General features: G+C 36.6%; 1 protein-coding gene across 8 annotated transcripts in view; it reads right to left on the bottom strand.

Moving 5' to 3' along the window:
• The window catches only part of frya (furry homolog a (Drosophila)), a 117,236-nt gene that overhangs the window by 3,057 nt on the left and 101,492 nt on the right, over positions 1 to 12,687 (bottom strand). For 5 of the 8 annotated variants that reach the window (XM_049467260.1, XM_022668788.2, XM_049467255.1 and 2 more), the window contains exons 52-61: positions 11,758 to 11,964; positions 10,559 to 10,702; positions 8,474 to 8,628; positions 7,404 to 7,644; positions 6,520 to 6,669; positions 6,150 to 6,248; positions 5,900 to 5,983; positions 4,083 to 4,100; positions 2,304 to 2,414; positions 1,093 to 1,298 (exon numbers count right to left, since the gene is read on the bottom strand). In XM_049467260.1, coding sequence (XP_049323217.1) covers positions 1,093 to 1,298; positions 2,304 to 2,414; positions 4,083 to 4,100; positions 5,900 to 5,983; positions 6,150 to 6,248; positions 6,520 to 6,669; positions 7,404 to 7,644; positions 8,474 to 8,628; positions 10,559 to 10,702; positions 11,758 to 11,964 — 1,415 coding nt within the window. Of the gene's footprint in view, positions 1 to 1,092; positions 1,299 to 2,303; positions 2,415 to 4,082; positions 4,101 to 5,899; positions 5,984 to 6,149; positions 6,249 to 6,519; positions 6,670 to 7,403; positions 7,645 to 8,473; positions 8,629 to 9,846; positions 10,703 to 11,757; positions 11,965 to 12,687 lie in introns of those variants that run through there. The other 3 variants (XM_049467256.1, XM_049467261.1, XR_007425345.1) reach the window with 2 other exon arrangements.

The following is a 12,687-nucleotide window of genomic DNA, read 5'->3' as shown; positions in this document are numbered from 1 at the left end:
CAGAGTACACAGACTGCTATATAATCAGAACCTGTACTAAAGATAAATCCAGTATCCAACACATTACCACTAACAGAGGCTTTCAGACACATCCAACACACTGATCTACAGAGACGTAGAGTAACACTTTATAATTACAGGCTATAGTACATAAAAATTAAATTCACAATAAGAAATACATTAGAAACACATATGTATTGGCAGGACTGTTTTCTAGAGCCTCATTTAGCAACTTCTCTTTTTCTTAACCAGCTGGTTCAAGCTAGAATATTTCTTAGGTGACATCCGTTTTAAGATGGAGAGATAGAAAGACAGACAGACAGACCAAAGGAAGAATAGATAGATGGCTAGATGGACAGCCTGGCAGATGGACAAACAGAAACATATATAAATATATAAAGATGTATAAACAGACAGACAGATAAAGACTGAATACAGACCAACAAACAGATTTATGGAAGAAGGGATAGATGGATAAACACACAGACAGGTGTATGAAATGATAGATGGGCACACAGACGATAGATAGATAGATAGATAGATAGATAGATAGATAGATAGATAGATAGATAGATAGAAACAGACTGGCAGATGAACAAACAGAAAGATATACAAACAGACAGACAGACAGCTAAAGATAGAATACAGACCAACAAACAGACAGAGAGACAGATAGATAGATTTAAGGAAGAAGGGATAGATGGATGGACAGACAAGCAGTCCGACCATCAGACAGACAGACAGACAGACAGACAGATAGATATTTTTGAACAAATGGTCAAAAAGACAATTGTTCCAATAACAATTTAATTTCCATTATAATTTCAGAAAATATATTAATAACAGTTCCTTTCATACTTTATAAAGTGTGATGTATGTCGCTATAGGTATTTATGAGTTACTATGCAAGCTTTTGACTGTCACTGTATGCGTCATAAATTCATTATTAATGCATTAGAAAATACACGATTCAAAGTGCTACGTGAACTCAGACATAATTTTCCCTGATTTGACGGAATATCTGCCTGGAAAAAGACAGAGATTTATCCATGTACCCTCTGTAAATGGACTGGTATCTGAACAGGGCTCTACCTGCACTCCTGGATGGAGCGGATGGCTGTGGAGAACTCGCTGTTCCTCAGGCTCTCCAGGATAGCCTGAACAGCAGCCTCTGAGGAGCTGAAGGAGGGCGTGGAGGAAACATCACCGCCCTGAGCCGCCTGCTCTCCCTCCACCCAAGCAGCTGCTGCCCTCAGATTACTCCTCAGATCATTCAGCTCCTTCGACATGTTCACCAGCTGCAGAGAGGAGAACGAGAGAAAGTGAGCTTATTGTGCTTTAAGAGACAAGCCTTCTGTTCATTTATCACTAAACTAGACTACAGTATATGGAATTACCAGTACTGCAATTATACTCAAACACACACTAATTATCAATAATAGATACGCCCAGAAGGAATTGAGAGACTGCAATGTAATTCAGAGGAAAGATAAAAGTTACCAGGAAGAATAAATGACAAGATTTAGACTGATATGGGCATTATTTATTGAGTAACACATACAGATGCTCATTGCTATCTTACACCCCGTCAACAGTGTATTTTAATGCTTTGCACCCGCACTGTTAAAATAGCGTCTGGAAGTGAGGTGTGCTCAGGTAAATTTCTGGCATGTTTCTATATATTTAAGGTGGTGGAAAACAACACAGGTGCTCCACTGACTGATTAAAACCCTGACAACAGTAAATCATTAAACAGAGTTCATTCCTATAGGTACTCTGCAGAGCACAAACCCAACTTTTTTTTACCTCAACAATAAACAGAATAAAGAATAACTATACTATATAACATTACTGTTCCTATAAATGAGCTGCTGGCATACTTTCATTATGACACGAACGTGCCAAAGTCAGAGCTCACCTGCCTCTTAAAGAGAATGAAGAGCAACTGACACACTGATTGGTTTATTTCACGTTACGCCCAAAATGTACCACATCCATGTTAATTAATTACGATAATTAGTACATGTCTTTTGTGCGTTTCGAGCTGAGCAAGGCGTATTTTTTGTGGCCTAATGATACCAAAGAAACACAGACTCGCCCTAAATCCAACTGTGCAATCCACAATTGAACGGTGCACTATAGAATGATAAAATAGGGCCCGTAGAGGTTCCTAATGGAGTTCTGGGATAATCACAGTTCCTGCTGATTTTGCCTATGTCCCTTTGGGTTAATTCCTTCTGGGTGCGAGTATTTTTTGATGATGAGTGTGTAATAAATTTGTAATAAATGCTGGAGTTGCGTACCTCTGGGATGGAGCTGATGGCGTGGACCTGGCCGATGAGTTTACAGTAGGACTGAAAAAGCAGGAGCAGTTGAAAGTGGAGCTTGTAGAGTTTTTGACACAGCTCCAGTTGCTGGAGAGAAAAAGGAAGAGTAGAAAAATACTTTTAGCATAAATTACATTCACGTTAAGTCATTTATACTTATAGTCAGAATTTAGAAACACCTTCAATTCAGTGTTTTTTATATTATTTTAAAATGTTAAAACTATGAAGAAACACATGGAATTATTCAGCAAACAAAAAAGTGTTAAACAAGCCAGAATATGGTTTATATTTTGCATTCTGTAAAGTATCTCCTCTTGTTTAGGTTACTCAGTTTTGAACATCTCTGCTGGATTTTCTCAGTCAGTTTTATGAGGTAGAATCTCCTGGAATTCAGGCTTTCAGTTAACAGCTGTGCTGAACTCATCAAGAGTTAATTACTTGAATTTCTTGTTTCTTAATAAAGTGTTTGAGAGCATCAATTAAAGTAAAGTAGTGAAGAGGTAGAGTTACAGGTATACAGTGAATAGTGAATATTTGAGTAATGTTCGAATCCAGGTTATGAGAAACAACAATTACTCAACTAAATAAAGATAAAAATCCTTCATTTCAAGAACTTTGAGAGACCATCAAAACGTTATGATGAAACTGTCTTTCATCAGTACCACTCTAGGAAAGAAAGAGCACGAGTTCTCTCTGTTGCACAGGATAGTATTTTGTATTTGTATTTTGGTTTGTTTAACACTTTTAAGCTACTACATGATTCCCTATGTGTTCCTTCATCGTCTGAATCATTTTTCTACTCATTTATAATGTAGAAAAAATATAAACAAAAAACTAAAAACATTGAATAACAAGGTGTGTCCAAATTTTTGACTGGTACTGTATACTGTATAATGTGCCGGAGCAAAACATTTCAAGCAAAATAAAAAAGAAAAGGGAGCTAAATTTATATAAACTGACATGACAAAGGTCATGGGACAGCATTACTTAAACTAATTATGAAGTGTGGTAATGATGGTGACCGGCAGTGTCTGCCTACCACAGTCTGATAAACATTACCCTAAGAGTGATGAGGGGAAAGAGACAAGGACAACTGTGCTCTCGGGCAAGCTGCATGACCAGGATTCGAACCAGCAGTCTCCCGATTAAAGTGGCAATGCTTTAGACTAGTTCCTTGGTTTAGTTGTTGTACCATGACATGTGGCATGCCAGTGTATATTTTTATTTTCTAAGAGTCTAAAAAAGCTATTCAGTTACTTATTAAAAATTAATTACTATAGACTTTAATATAAAATACTGTAAACTATAGAAAAATAACATTTTACTAAACTACAGATCAAATAAGGAACAGATCACAATGTTCTAACCCTAATCTAACCTCTGTTTAAGTCTCTGGTGTCCAAAAATTGCCTCTTTAGTAGCTTTGATTAAAGAGATTATAAATCAAAATGACTGGAATCAATGGAGCCAATGCAGAAAAAGACAATTCCACCCAATTCCAGTTCAATTTCAAAAATTACGTTACATTATTTTGAAAAAATAATAATAATAGCATATCACATACATACAGTGTACAATACTGTGCCAGATTCTTATAGGCACCAGGATTTTAGTATAGCTCCAGTGCATAACTAAAGATGCAACTTTCAGACTCCAGAAACATACTGGCTGATTTATCATTTTGAGAGATAAAAATACTGTATATAAAACATACATTGACAATAAGACGAAAAATAAGTATTCTCCATAACTTACTGCCAGAGATTCCATTTGCTACAAAGCAGCCGTTTCACAAGACAACAGGTGAGAAGTGAGAAAAGAGAAAGTTCGTTTGGGTCAGCGAGAAAGCGAAAGCATGCAGCCCAGCGGAGCAGGAAACAGGAAACAGGGGGATATGATATTGATGCATGCGAGGCCAGAAATCGAGGGAAATAGAAGCAAGAAACTGAAAGAAGATCTGCAGATTTTTCATATCACCAAGCCAAGCAGAGGAGCAGCTCCTAACCCGACTCTGCTGGGAGAGTGTGAGGGTCTTAAACTTATTATTTTTTTTATCTTTTTACCCATTTTCTCCGCAATTTACATGGCCAATTACCAAACCCACTCATTAGGACTCCCCCCTATCACTAGTGATGCTCCAACACCAGGGGGGTTAAGAAGGCTAGCACACGCCTCCTCCGACACATGTGAAGTCAGACTCCGCCTCTTTTTGAGCTGCTGCTGATGCTGTAGCTAACGCTCGGAGGAAAGCAACGCAGCGAATCGGTTCTGATACATCAGCTCACAGACGCAGCCACCTGATCCACATCACCCTAGGAGTGATGAGGGAAAAGAAAGAGCGCCATCTACTGTACTGTACCCACCCAGAGAGAGAGCAAGGACAATTGTGCTCTCTAGGGGCTCCTGCAGCAGATGACAAGCTGCATGAACAGGATTCGAACCTCTGTACCACTCGGAACCTGAGTATGGGGGGTCTTAGCGAGAATATAAAGGAGCATTTCGCACGGTAACATTTTCTCCCCAGCAGAGTCAGATAAATGTTCAGCAAAAGAAAGCGAGGTTGTGGTGATGCAGCTCGACTCCGAGGCTGATCAGAGAGAGAGACAGGCGTATAACTCACAGAGCTACCGAAGAGCAATCGACAGGCAGAAGATATAAGAGATTAAAATGGAATCTGAAATCACCTCCGGCAGGTCAGGTAACAGCACTGATACTGATACTGAATATTTAATGTAACAGGGTGGAAACTACGAATAACTACATAAATGAGCAGCTATCGCTAAAACACTGCTGAGTATAATACACACAGCACAGCTTACAGCAAAGAAACACAGAGTATTTACACCAGCATTACCTATACTGTGTTAATCACTAAAACTTTCTAAAAAAAAAATAATACACATATATATATATATATATATATTACAAATCATGAACTTCTGAAGAGCCAAAATGTTCCAGATCACAAAAACATTTATAATAGCAAAAACGTTCTGAAAAAACTTTAATTATCTCAAAACATTTCTATATATATATAAAAAAAACATTTTAAATAAAACAAATCATTATCTCAAAAATGTTCTAAATAAAAAATAAAAATTAATTATCTCAAAAACTTTCCGAATCAAAAAACTTTCTTATCTCAAAAACCTCCATTAAATCAAACACTTTCAAAATGAAAAAATGTTCATTATCTCAAAAGCTTTCAAATAAAAAAAAACTTTATCTCAAAAACCTCCATTACGTCAAAACGTTTCTAAATAAAAAAACTTTCATTATCTCAAAAGTCAAAAAACTTTTAAAATAAAAAAAATGTTCATAATCTCAAAAACTTTCTAAATAAACAAAACATTAATTATCTCAACAATGTTTATTATCTTAAAAATAATCATTATCTCAAAAAATTGTCATTATCTCAAAAGGGTTAATTATCTCACCTACAGTACAGCTTACAACACAGAAGCACAGAGTATTTAGAGCAGGATTTATTAATAGTTTATAATTTATATCCTGTGTTAATGAGATAAGTGATGGAGAACTCAGGCAGGTAAACGCTGGAGGACGTTTCTCACCTTCTCCTCCGTCTCAGCCGGCTGGTTTGTGATCACTCCATCTCCAGAAGGTTTAGGAAAAGTGGCCTTACAGTTCTTTAACCACTGAAAAAATAAAGAACAGAATATTATATATTATATATATTATTTTATTAATCAGCTTCATTTAACTCAATTAAACAGTTACTGTTCATAACATGGGTTCTAATGATTTAATTCAGATAAATGATAAATAATAAATGAATCTCAGAAGGATGGAACTGAGACGTACTGAGACGGCTGCTTCCTTCCTGTTATTATAGGTGTCCAGATATTCCTGCAGCTCCAAAACACTGAACTTCATTTTCTCCAGCAGCCCATAAGAGACAATCTACAAAACACAGAGTCAAAAACAGCATTTTCATTACTGTTCTTTTATCACTGAAATAAACAGTGATGGTAAATGTAAAAATTACAATTCTCAAACCTTCTTAATCAAAAACCTTTCCATATAAAATTATGAAATCAAGATGAAATTTGATATACAACAGTTCTCAATATTCTGATGTTCTGCTACGAGTATTAATGATCAGTTTTCAGGTATTTTAAAACCTGTGGTAATAAGCGTGAGATGGGTACTGAGTATAAGATAAAGTTCTCACAGTATCAGCGTCTATAAACAGCGTGGGGCACTTGGAGTGAGCCGTGAGCATCTGAGAGGATCTGATAAACTTTGCCCCGATTCCTCGGAGGCTCTCGCCCAGGTAACTCGCAGCTTCACAGGTGAGAGAACAGAACTTCGTCTGGATGCTCTAAAACACACACACACACACACACACACACACACACCGAAATCATCAGGAAACTGTCAGATATAATTTTACTGATGTCTATTTTAGTAGTGTTTTGTAAAACTTTCCAAATCACAAATAGATAACAATTTTAGAAAAAAAAAAAATATTACAGTCATACATTTTTACTGTCCATTTAACCTTTCATTATCAGAAATAATTTGTTTTATCCAAAAAACTTTGATTAAATTAAAAACTTTCTAAATCAAAACCTTTAAATATCAAAAATATTACAAATTAAAAAAACATTCTAAATAAAAAAACTTTCATCCCAAAAATAATAAATAAAAAAATCTCAAAAAAGTTCTAAATCAAAACATTTAAATATCAAAAATGTTGTATTATACCAAAAAACTTTCAGAATCAAAAAACTTTACAAATCAAAAACTTTCTAAATAAAAAAAAAAAATTAAGTAAAAAACATTCTAAATAATAATAAAAAAGTTTTTAAATCACAAAAAGGAGTCACAAACAATTTTTTAATTGCAAAAACTTTATAAAGCATAAAACTTTATAGATAAAAAAATATATATCTTAATATCTCATACTCAAGAACTTTCTGAATTACAAAACTTTTATAATGTTGAAAACTTTCCAAATCACAATAAATGCTCTGATTAAAAAAATGATACGTGTGTGATAATAGTGTATTAGTGTAATTAGTGTGCATTAACTCAGCAGTGAGCGGTGTTCACCTGGAAGAGTGAGGAGAAGACGTGGAAGGTGTAGACGGCGCAGGACCCGTCCGTATCCGCCACCAGCTGATTCAGGTGAGTTCTCCACGCCTCCTCAGCATCATCACACACCACCGGCTGAAACGCCGCCAGGATAGCGGAGAAGAAGGGAGACGGAGGAGGAGAGGAGGAGCCAGACTCCAGCAGGAGATCATCTCTCTCCTCTTCACCCATCGCTGCACTCGACTCTTCTAAAAAACCACTGCAGGAGAAAAAACACGAGACTTTTATCTTATTAATCTTCTTACTTACTGTAAAATTAGGACATTTAGAGTTATATTTTTTGTTATATTATTGGATGTTGAGTTTTTGATATTTCAGTTTATGTAAAATTATGCTTTTAATCACCCGAACTATCTTCTTAACTAAACTAACAGTTTACTTTTTTATTTAATACATTAAACTGCCCTAAACCAAGATTTTAATTATTTTAGAAAAAATTCTATAAAAACATATAGAATTTTTTTTCTTTTTTAACATTATTATGGCCATAATTTTGACCCTGACCTTAAAAACTTTACAGGAGAAGATAAAACCTTCCTAACTTTCCTAAAACTACTGTTTTTGGAGGTTATTTTAGTCTTCTGACATAATATGAATATGAATTAAATAATATGAATCTGGCAGTTGCTATTTATATTGTTTCAGAATTTTATGAAAAGCGTACCAATAGAAATGCCCCAAAATGACTAAAAATTATTATTTTTTACATTGACCTCCATTAAAACTTAAGATTTTTTTTTTCTTCTCCTGTGAAGTTATGTTTTTTTTTTTCACACAAAACAAAATTGTAACTTCAAAAACAGTAACTTCACAGAGGAAGAAAAAACATTTTTAATTTCCGATGTAGTTCAAAGTAAAAATATTATTTAATTCTTATAATTTTTAATATTTGATATTTTTATTGGGTCGTTCTTTATTAAATTTTAACACAATATAAAAAATAACTACAACATTTATATTGTGTCAAAAAAAAGACAAAAACATAAAGCATGATGATAGTCATCACACCTGCCGTCTGAGGATCATACCTGGGTAAGCAGGTGTGTTCGGACTCCATGTCCCCCTTCTCGTCCCCCTGAATGTCCAGCGTTAAGCTGTCCGAGTGTCCGAACGACTCGTTGATGCAGAGAGAGATATCGTCCTCATGGACGCTCCCGTCCTCGTCCTCCACTGATAATTGAGTCTGATGACGGAATGAAAGAGGAAGAGAAGTGGGTGATCAGACGCAGGCACTGGAAACGCAACACTGCACTGGTTTTACACTGGAAACTCAACAGCTGTGAGGAACTAGGCTGACTGGGAATGCAGTGAGGCGTCTATTTATAGCTGAATGAGTTAAACATTAACATGAGAATAAAAACAGACTGCAGTCATGCACTTCTGATCATGCACACGGACATGCATGATCTTATCCGCATTATCGGCTTGTGTTTGCATCTATCTTTGAGCTTTAGCACCAATGATAAATCTATATAAACGTATATATAGTATCATTTAAGGAATGGTTCACTGGAAAATTAATATTACACTATTTTAGCTTAATTATTCTCAATTTCGTACGATTCCAAATTACATTTGATGTTCATTACTATTGCAATGGCATAATGGATTTTATTTTATTCCCTGTACAAGGTGCACTGCAGTGTTAATTGCAATCTTACACCCCGCCAACAGTCTTTTTTTTATGCCTTCTGCCTGCATCGTTTAAATAACGGTGCTTGTGAATATCACTGAGTTCAAAATGTAAATCTCATATAAAATATAGATGCATTAAACACAGAGTAATCAGTTTTAAGCGTTTAAGTCAGTATCTCAGAAAAATTTAATTAGAACTATATGAGACTAAATATGTACTTGTGGCAGTGTGGGCAGTGTTCCAAGTCCTGCTGGAAAATGAAACCTGCATCTACATAAAAGTTGTCAGCAGAGCATATATTTTTCACATATTCACAATTTGAACTGAATCACTGAAATAAAGTAATTTTTCAGTGATATTCTAATTTGTTGATGGTTTATAATGTGTGGGATGCTATTAGATGCACCATTAACACTATCCATCCTCTATCCAACTGCATTGGAATCTGAATTCTTGAGTTGCATGGATGGATTATAGAAGGACACCATTAAGAACCTCTACAACTTTGTAGGCTACTTCTGTAACCTATGTGTTTATTATTTTTCCATCTGGGATAAGTGTATATTTTTGCAATTCACAGCTTAATTATTTTACTATTTCACTCTATTTTACAAAAAAGTGTAAATGTAATTTTCCATGAACCATTTCTTCAGGCAATCAATCTACCAAACAGAGGTGTATTTATCCTCCAAATTAATTTCTAAATGAATAATTGTTAGCTTTTGAAAGAAAATGCATAGAAAAAATAATTATAGATACACTAACCTTTATTAACTAAGACACTCCATGTTGAGTTTGTGTTGTTTTTTTCTTTTTTGTTCTTTTTAGGGTATTTTTTTCATTGTTCAATTCCCAGCAAGTTCAGTAATGTTCTGAAAGTGCTGAATTAAATGTTGGGACACCGTGACTCCACTGGTCTGGTGTAATATACTGCACATGTGGCCCTCAGGCAATGTGTACGTTCTCTTCCCCTGCAAACCCACCATGCTAAAGACGCTGTTAGCCTGCCACCCAACGAGAAGCCGTACACATTGCCCCGGCGGCCGGGTTCCAGCCAAAACCAAACCAAACCACACCCAAACCAACCCAACCCGAGCGGCCCTGAGGGCAGAGCGGTGGTCGGCCTCAGAGACGGTTAATCCAGGGAAGTGGAAGAGTTAGAAAATAGAAGCTGCAGAGCTAATGCTAGTGTTAGCGCATTTTCATGCTGTTGTGGTGAAGCAGTGGGAAGTCCCAGATTCTTTAAAAGGAAACAGAAATTAAAAACCAGGATGTAAATAAAGAATATCAGCTAGCCATGAGACGCTAAACCTCCGCCCTCAGCAAAGCTCAAAAACAGTCCACACAGCCCGACATTTAGCAGCGATTAGCATTAGCGCTATTTAGCAGTGTTAGCGAAAAACTCCAGAATGGAGGTGCGGTAGGAGTAGGAGTGTGTGGGCCCCAGTAAGTCAGCCATTCTGAAGCCCTTATTCACCCGCGGCGTCGAGTCCTCGGGCACAGAGGAGGTGAGGCTGGGCACCGGGGTGGGCACAGAGAGGGGCTCAACTGGAGTGGCATCCAGAGAGGTAGACAGACAGTCCATGTGGTTCACCTGCTCAGTGGGGGACATGCTAACAGTCTGGGAAAAGAGGAAAAAAGATAAAGACAGTAGTCAAAATACAAACTGTAATAATGTGATGCCTATTGCTATTTACTATCTTTACTATCGTACACCCCATTAACAGTCTATCTTCACTCTTTCTTCCTCCTGTCTGGTTTAAACAGCAGCAGAGCTTCTGAATATATCTACACTGATGGGCGTGGTGTTCTGGAAATGAGGTGTATTCAGGTACATTTCTGGAGTTTTATCTTGTTTATCTTGGTAACAGAAAAAAAACACAGGAGCTCCACTGACTGAATACAACCTAGACAGATGCCAACAGTCAGTTCATTGCTATCTTGGCAGTGATTTGTCAAAAGGCTTATCGCCAACGGGCATACACCCCCGCTTGTTACACACACATGGACACTATGCAAACTTTTACATCAACAATAAACAGAATTCCTTTGTCAGAATTGTCAGTTTCCTGGTAGCTGCACCCTAGAAATAGCAATGACCAAAGTCAATTCAAAGCGCACTTGGCTCTTAAAGAGAATGAAAAGTGATACTCTGATTGGTGTATTGCAAATATATATATGGACACATGGACACAGACACTAGTGCACAAACCCATAGCATGTGCATGCTAATTGTTGCTTTTACACATAATGAGAATTAAGGAAGTGTAAAGGAAGTATGCTTAAAAAAATTATGTTTCAATTAGGTAACGAATATTAAAAGTACATTTTCTATTTAATGTATTTATGATTAAATTAAATGATACGTTGTGTTGATAGAAAATATATGTATGTATACACAGTATGTGCATCAATAAGCAAAGCGATTTATTTACAATATACTTCAAAACAATTATTAAAAATGATGTTTAAAAACACATACTATATTCTACTAAGTTTGCAAAAGTTTCAAGAAAAAAGCATTCAAAAGCACAATCCAATGCTTTTGTTGTGTTTAAATAAAGCTTAATTACAACTATAATATAAATATATAAGTTGACGTTATTTTTTTCCAATATAGTACATTTAGTATGTATTTAAGTATGCATTAATTTTAATGCTAAAAGTATGACTCACGAGCTGAGAGGTGGACAGGATGTGGCTGACTGTGAGCGAATCTTCTTCTGAGGACTCGTCCGACTCGTCGTCTCGAGCGATGGGTCCCAGGCTGGGGGAACTGCCGGAGAACCGGCTCTCCTCCTCCAGAGGCTGAGGCTCCACCTGATCCAGACTGTCCATCGAACGTCTTCGCGCACCCCAGTTAAAACTGTCCATCGTCTCACCCTGAGAGACAGAGAGACAGAGAGATAGAGAGACAGAGAGACAGAGAGAAAGAGAGAGAGAGAGCAAAATAAGAAAGATCAGAATCAATCAATTAATCAACCTTTATTTTGACTCAGAAATACAAAACTACATTTACATTCCTCCTTTTGGCATCATGTTCTCCTCCTCCACCAGTCTTACACACTGCTTTTGGATAACTTTATGCTGCTTTACTCCTGGTGCAAAAAATCAAGCAGTTCAGTTTGGTGGTTTGATGGTTTGTGATCATCCATCTTCCTCTTGATTATATTCCAGAGGTTTTTAATTTGGTAAAAACAAAATGATGTGTAATCCAAGACTAGACCTAATCCAAGCCTGTGACTAGGCTTAATGACTCATTTTGTCCTATATATTGCTTCACAGAGCATCACATTGCCATATATCAGTGGAAAAGGCCTAGTAAAGCACCATCACTGACCAGATATTATAGAAGAGCTGGACCATTTTCAGCATACCAGCATTCTGGGAGGTTAAATGCCTGAACTGAGCAACAGGTTCAACAGTTCAAACTAAAGCATTCCTCAGCTTCTAAACTGAGATATGGGAGAGGGAAAAGGATGTTCCTGGTACCAGTGAGGAGCAATTCCATGAAATCTCAGTAGATTTCATAAGAATGAACACAGAGCCAGAAGGGAGGATGAGAACAGAGGTGCGGAGAGTTATTTCAAGGGAGTGAACGAGAAA

Source organism: Astyanax mexicanus, chromosome 18, assembly GCF_023375975.1.
Source record: "Astyanax mexicanus isolate ESR-SI-001 chromosome 18, AstMex3_surface, whole genome shotgun sequence".
Lineage (NCBI taxonomy): Eukaryota > Metazoa > Chordata > Actinopteri > Characiformes > Acestrorhamphidae > Astyanax > Astyanax mexicanus.
Note: the sequence above shows the minus strand (reverse complement) of the source record. Positions and strands in the feature narration are given on the sequence as shown.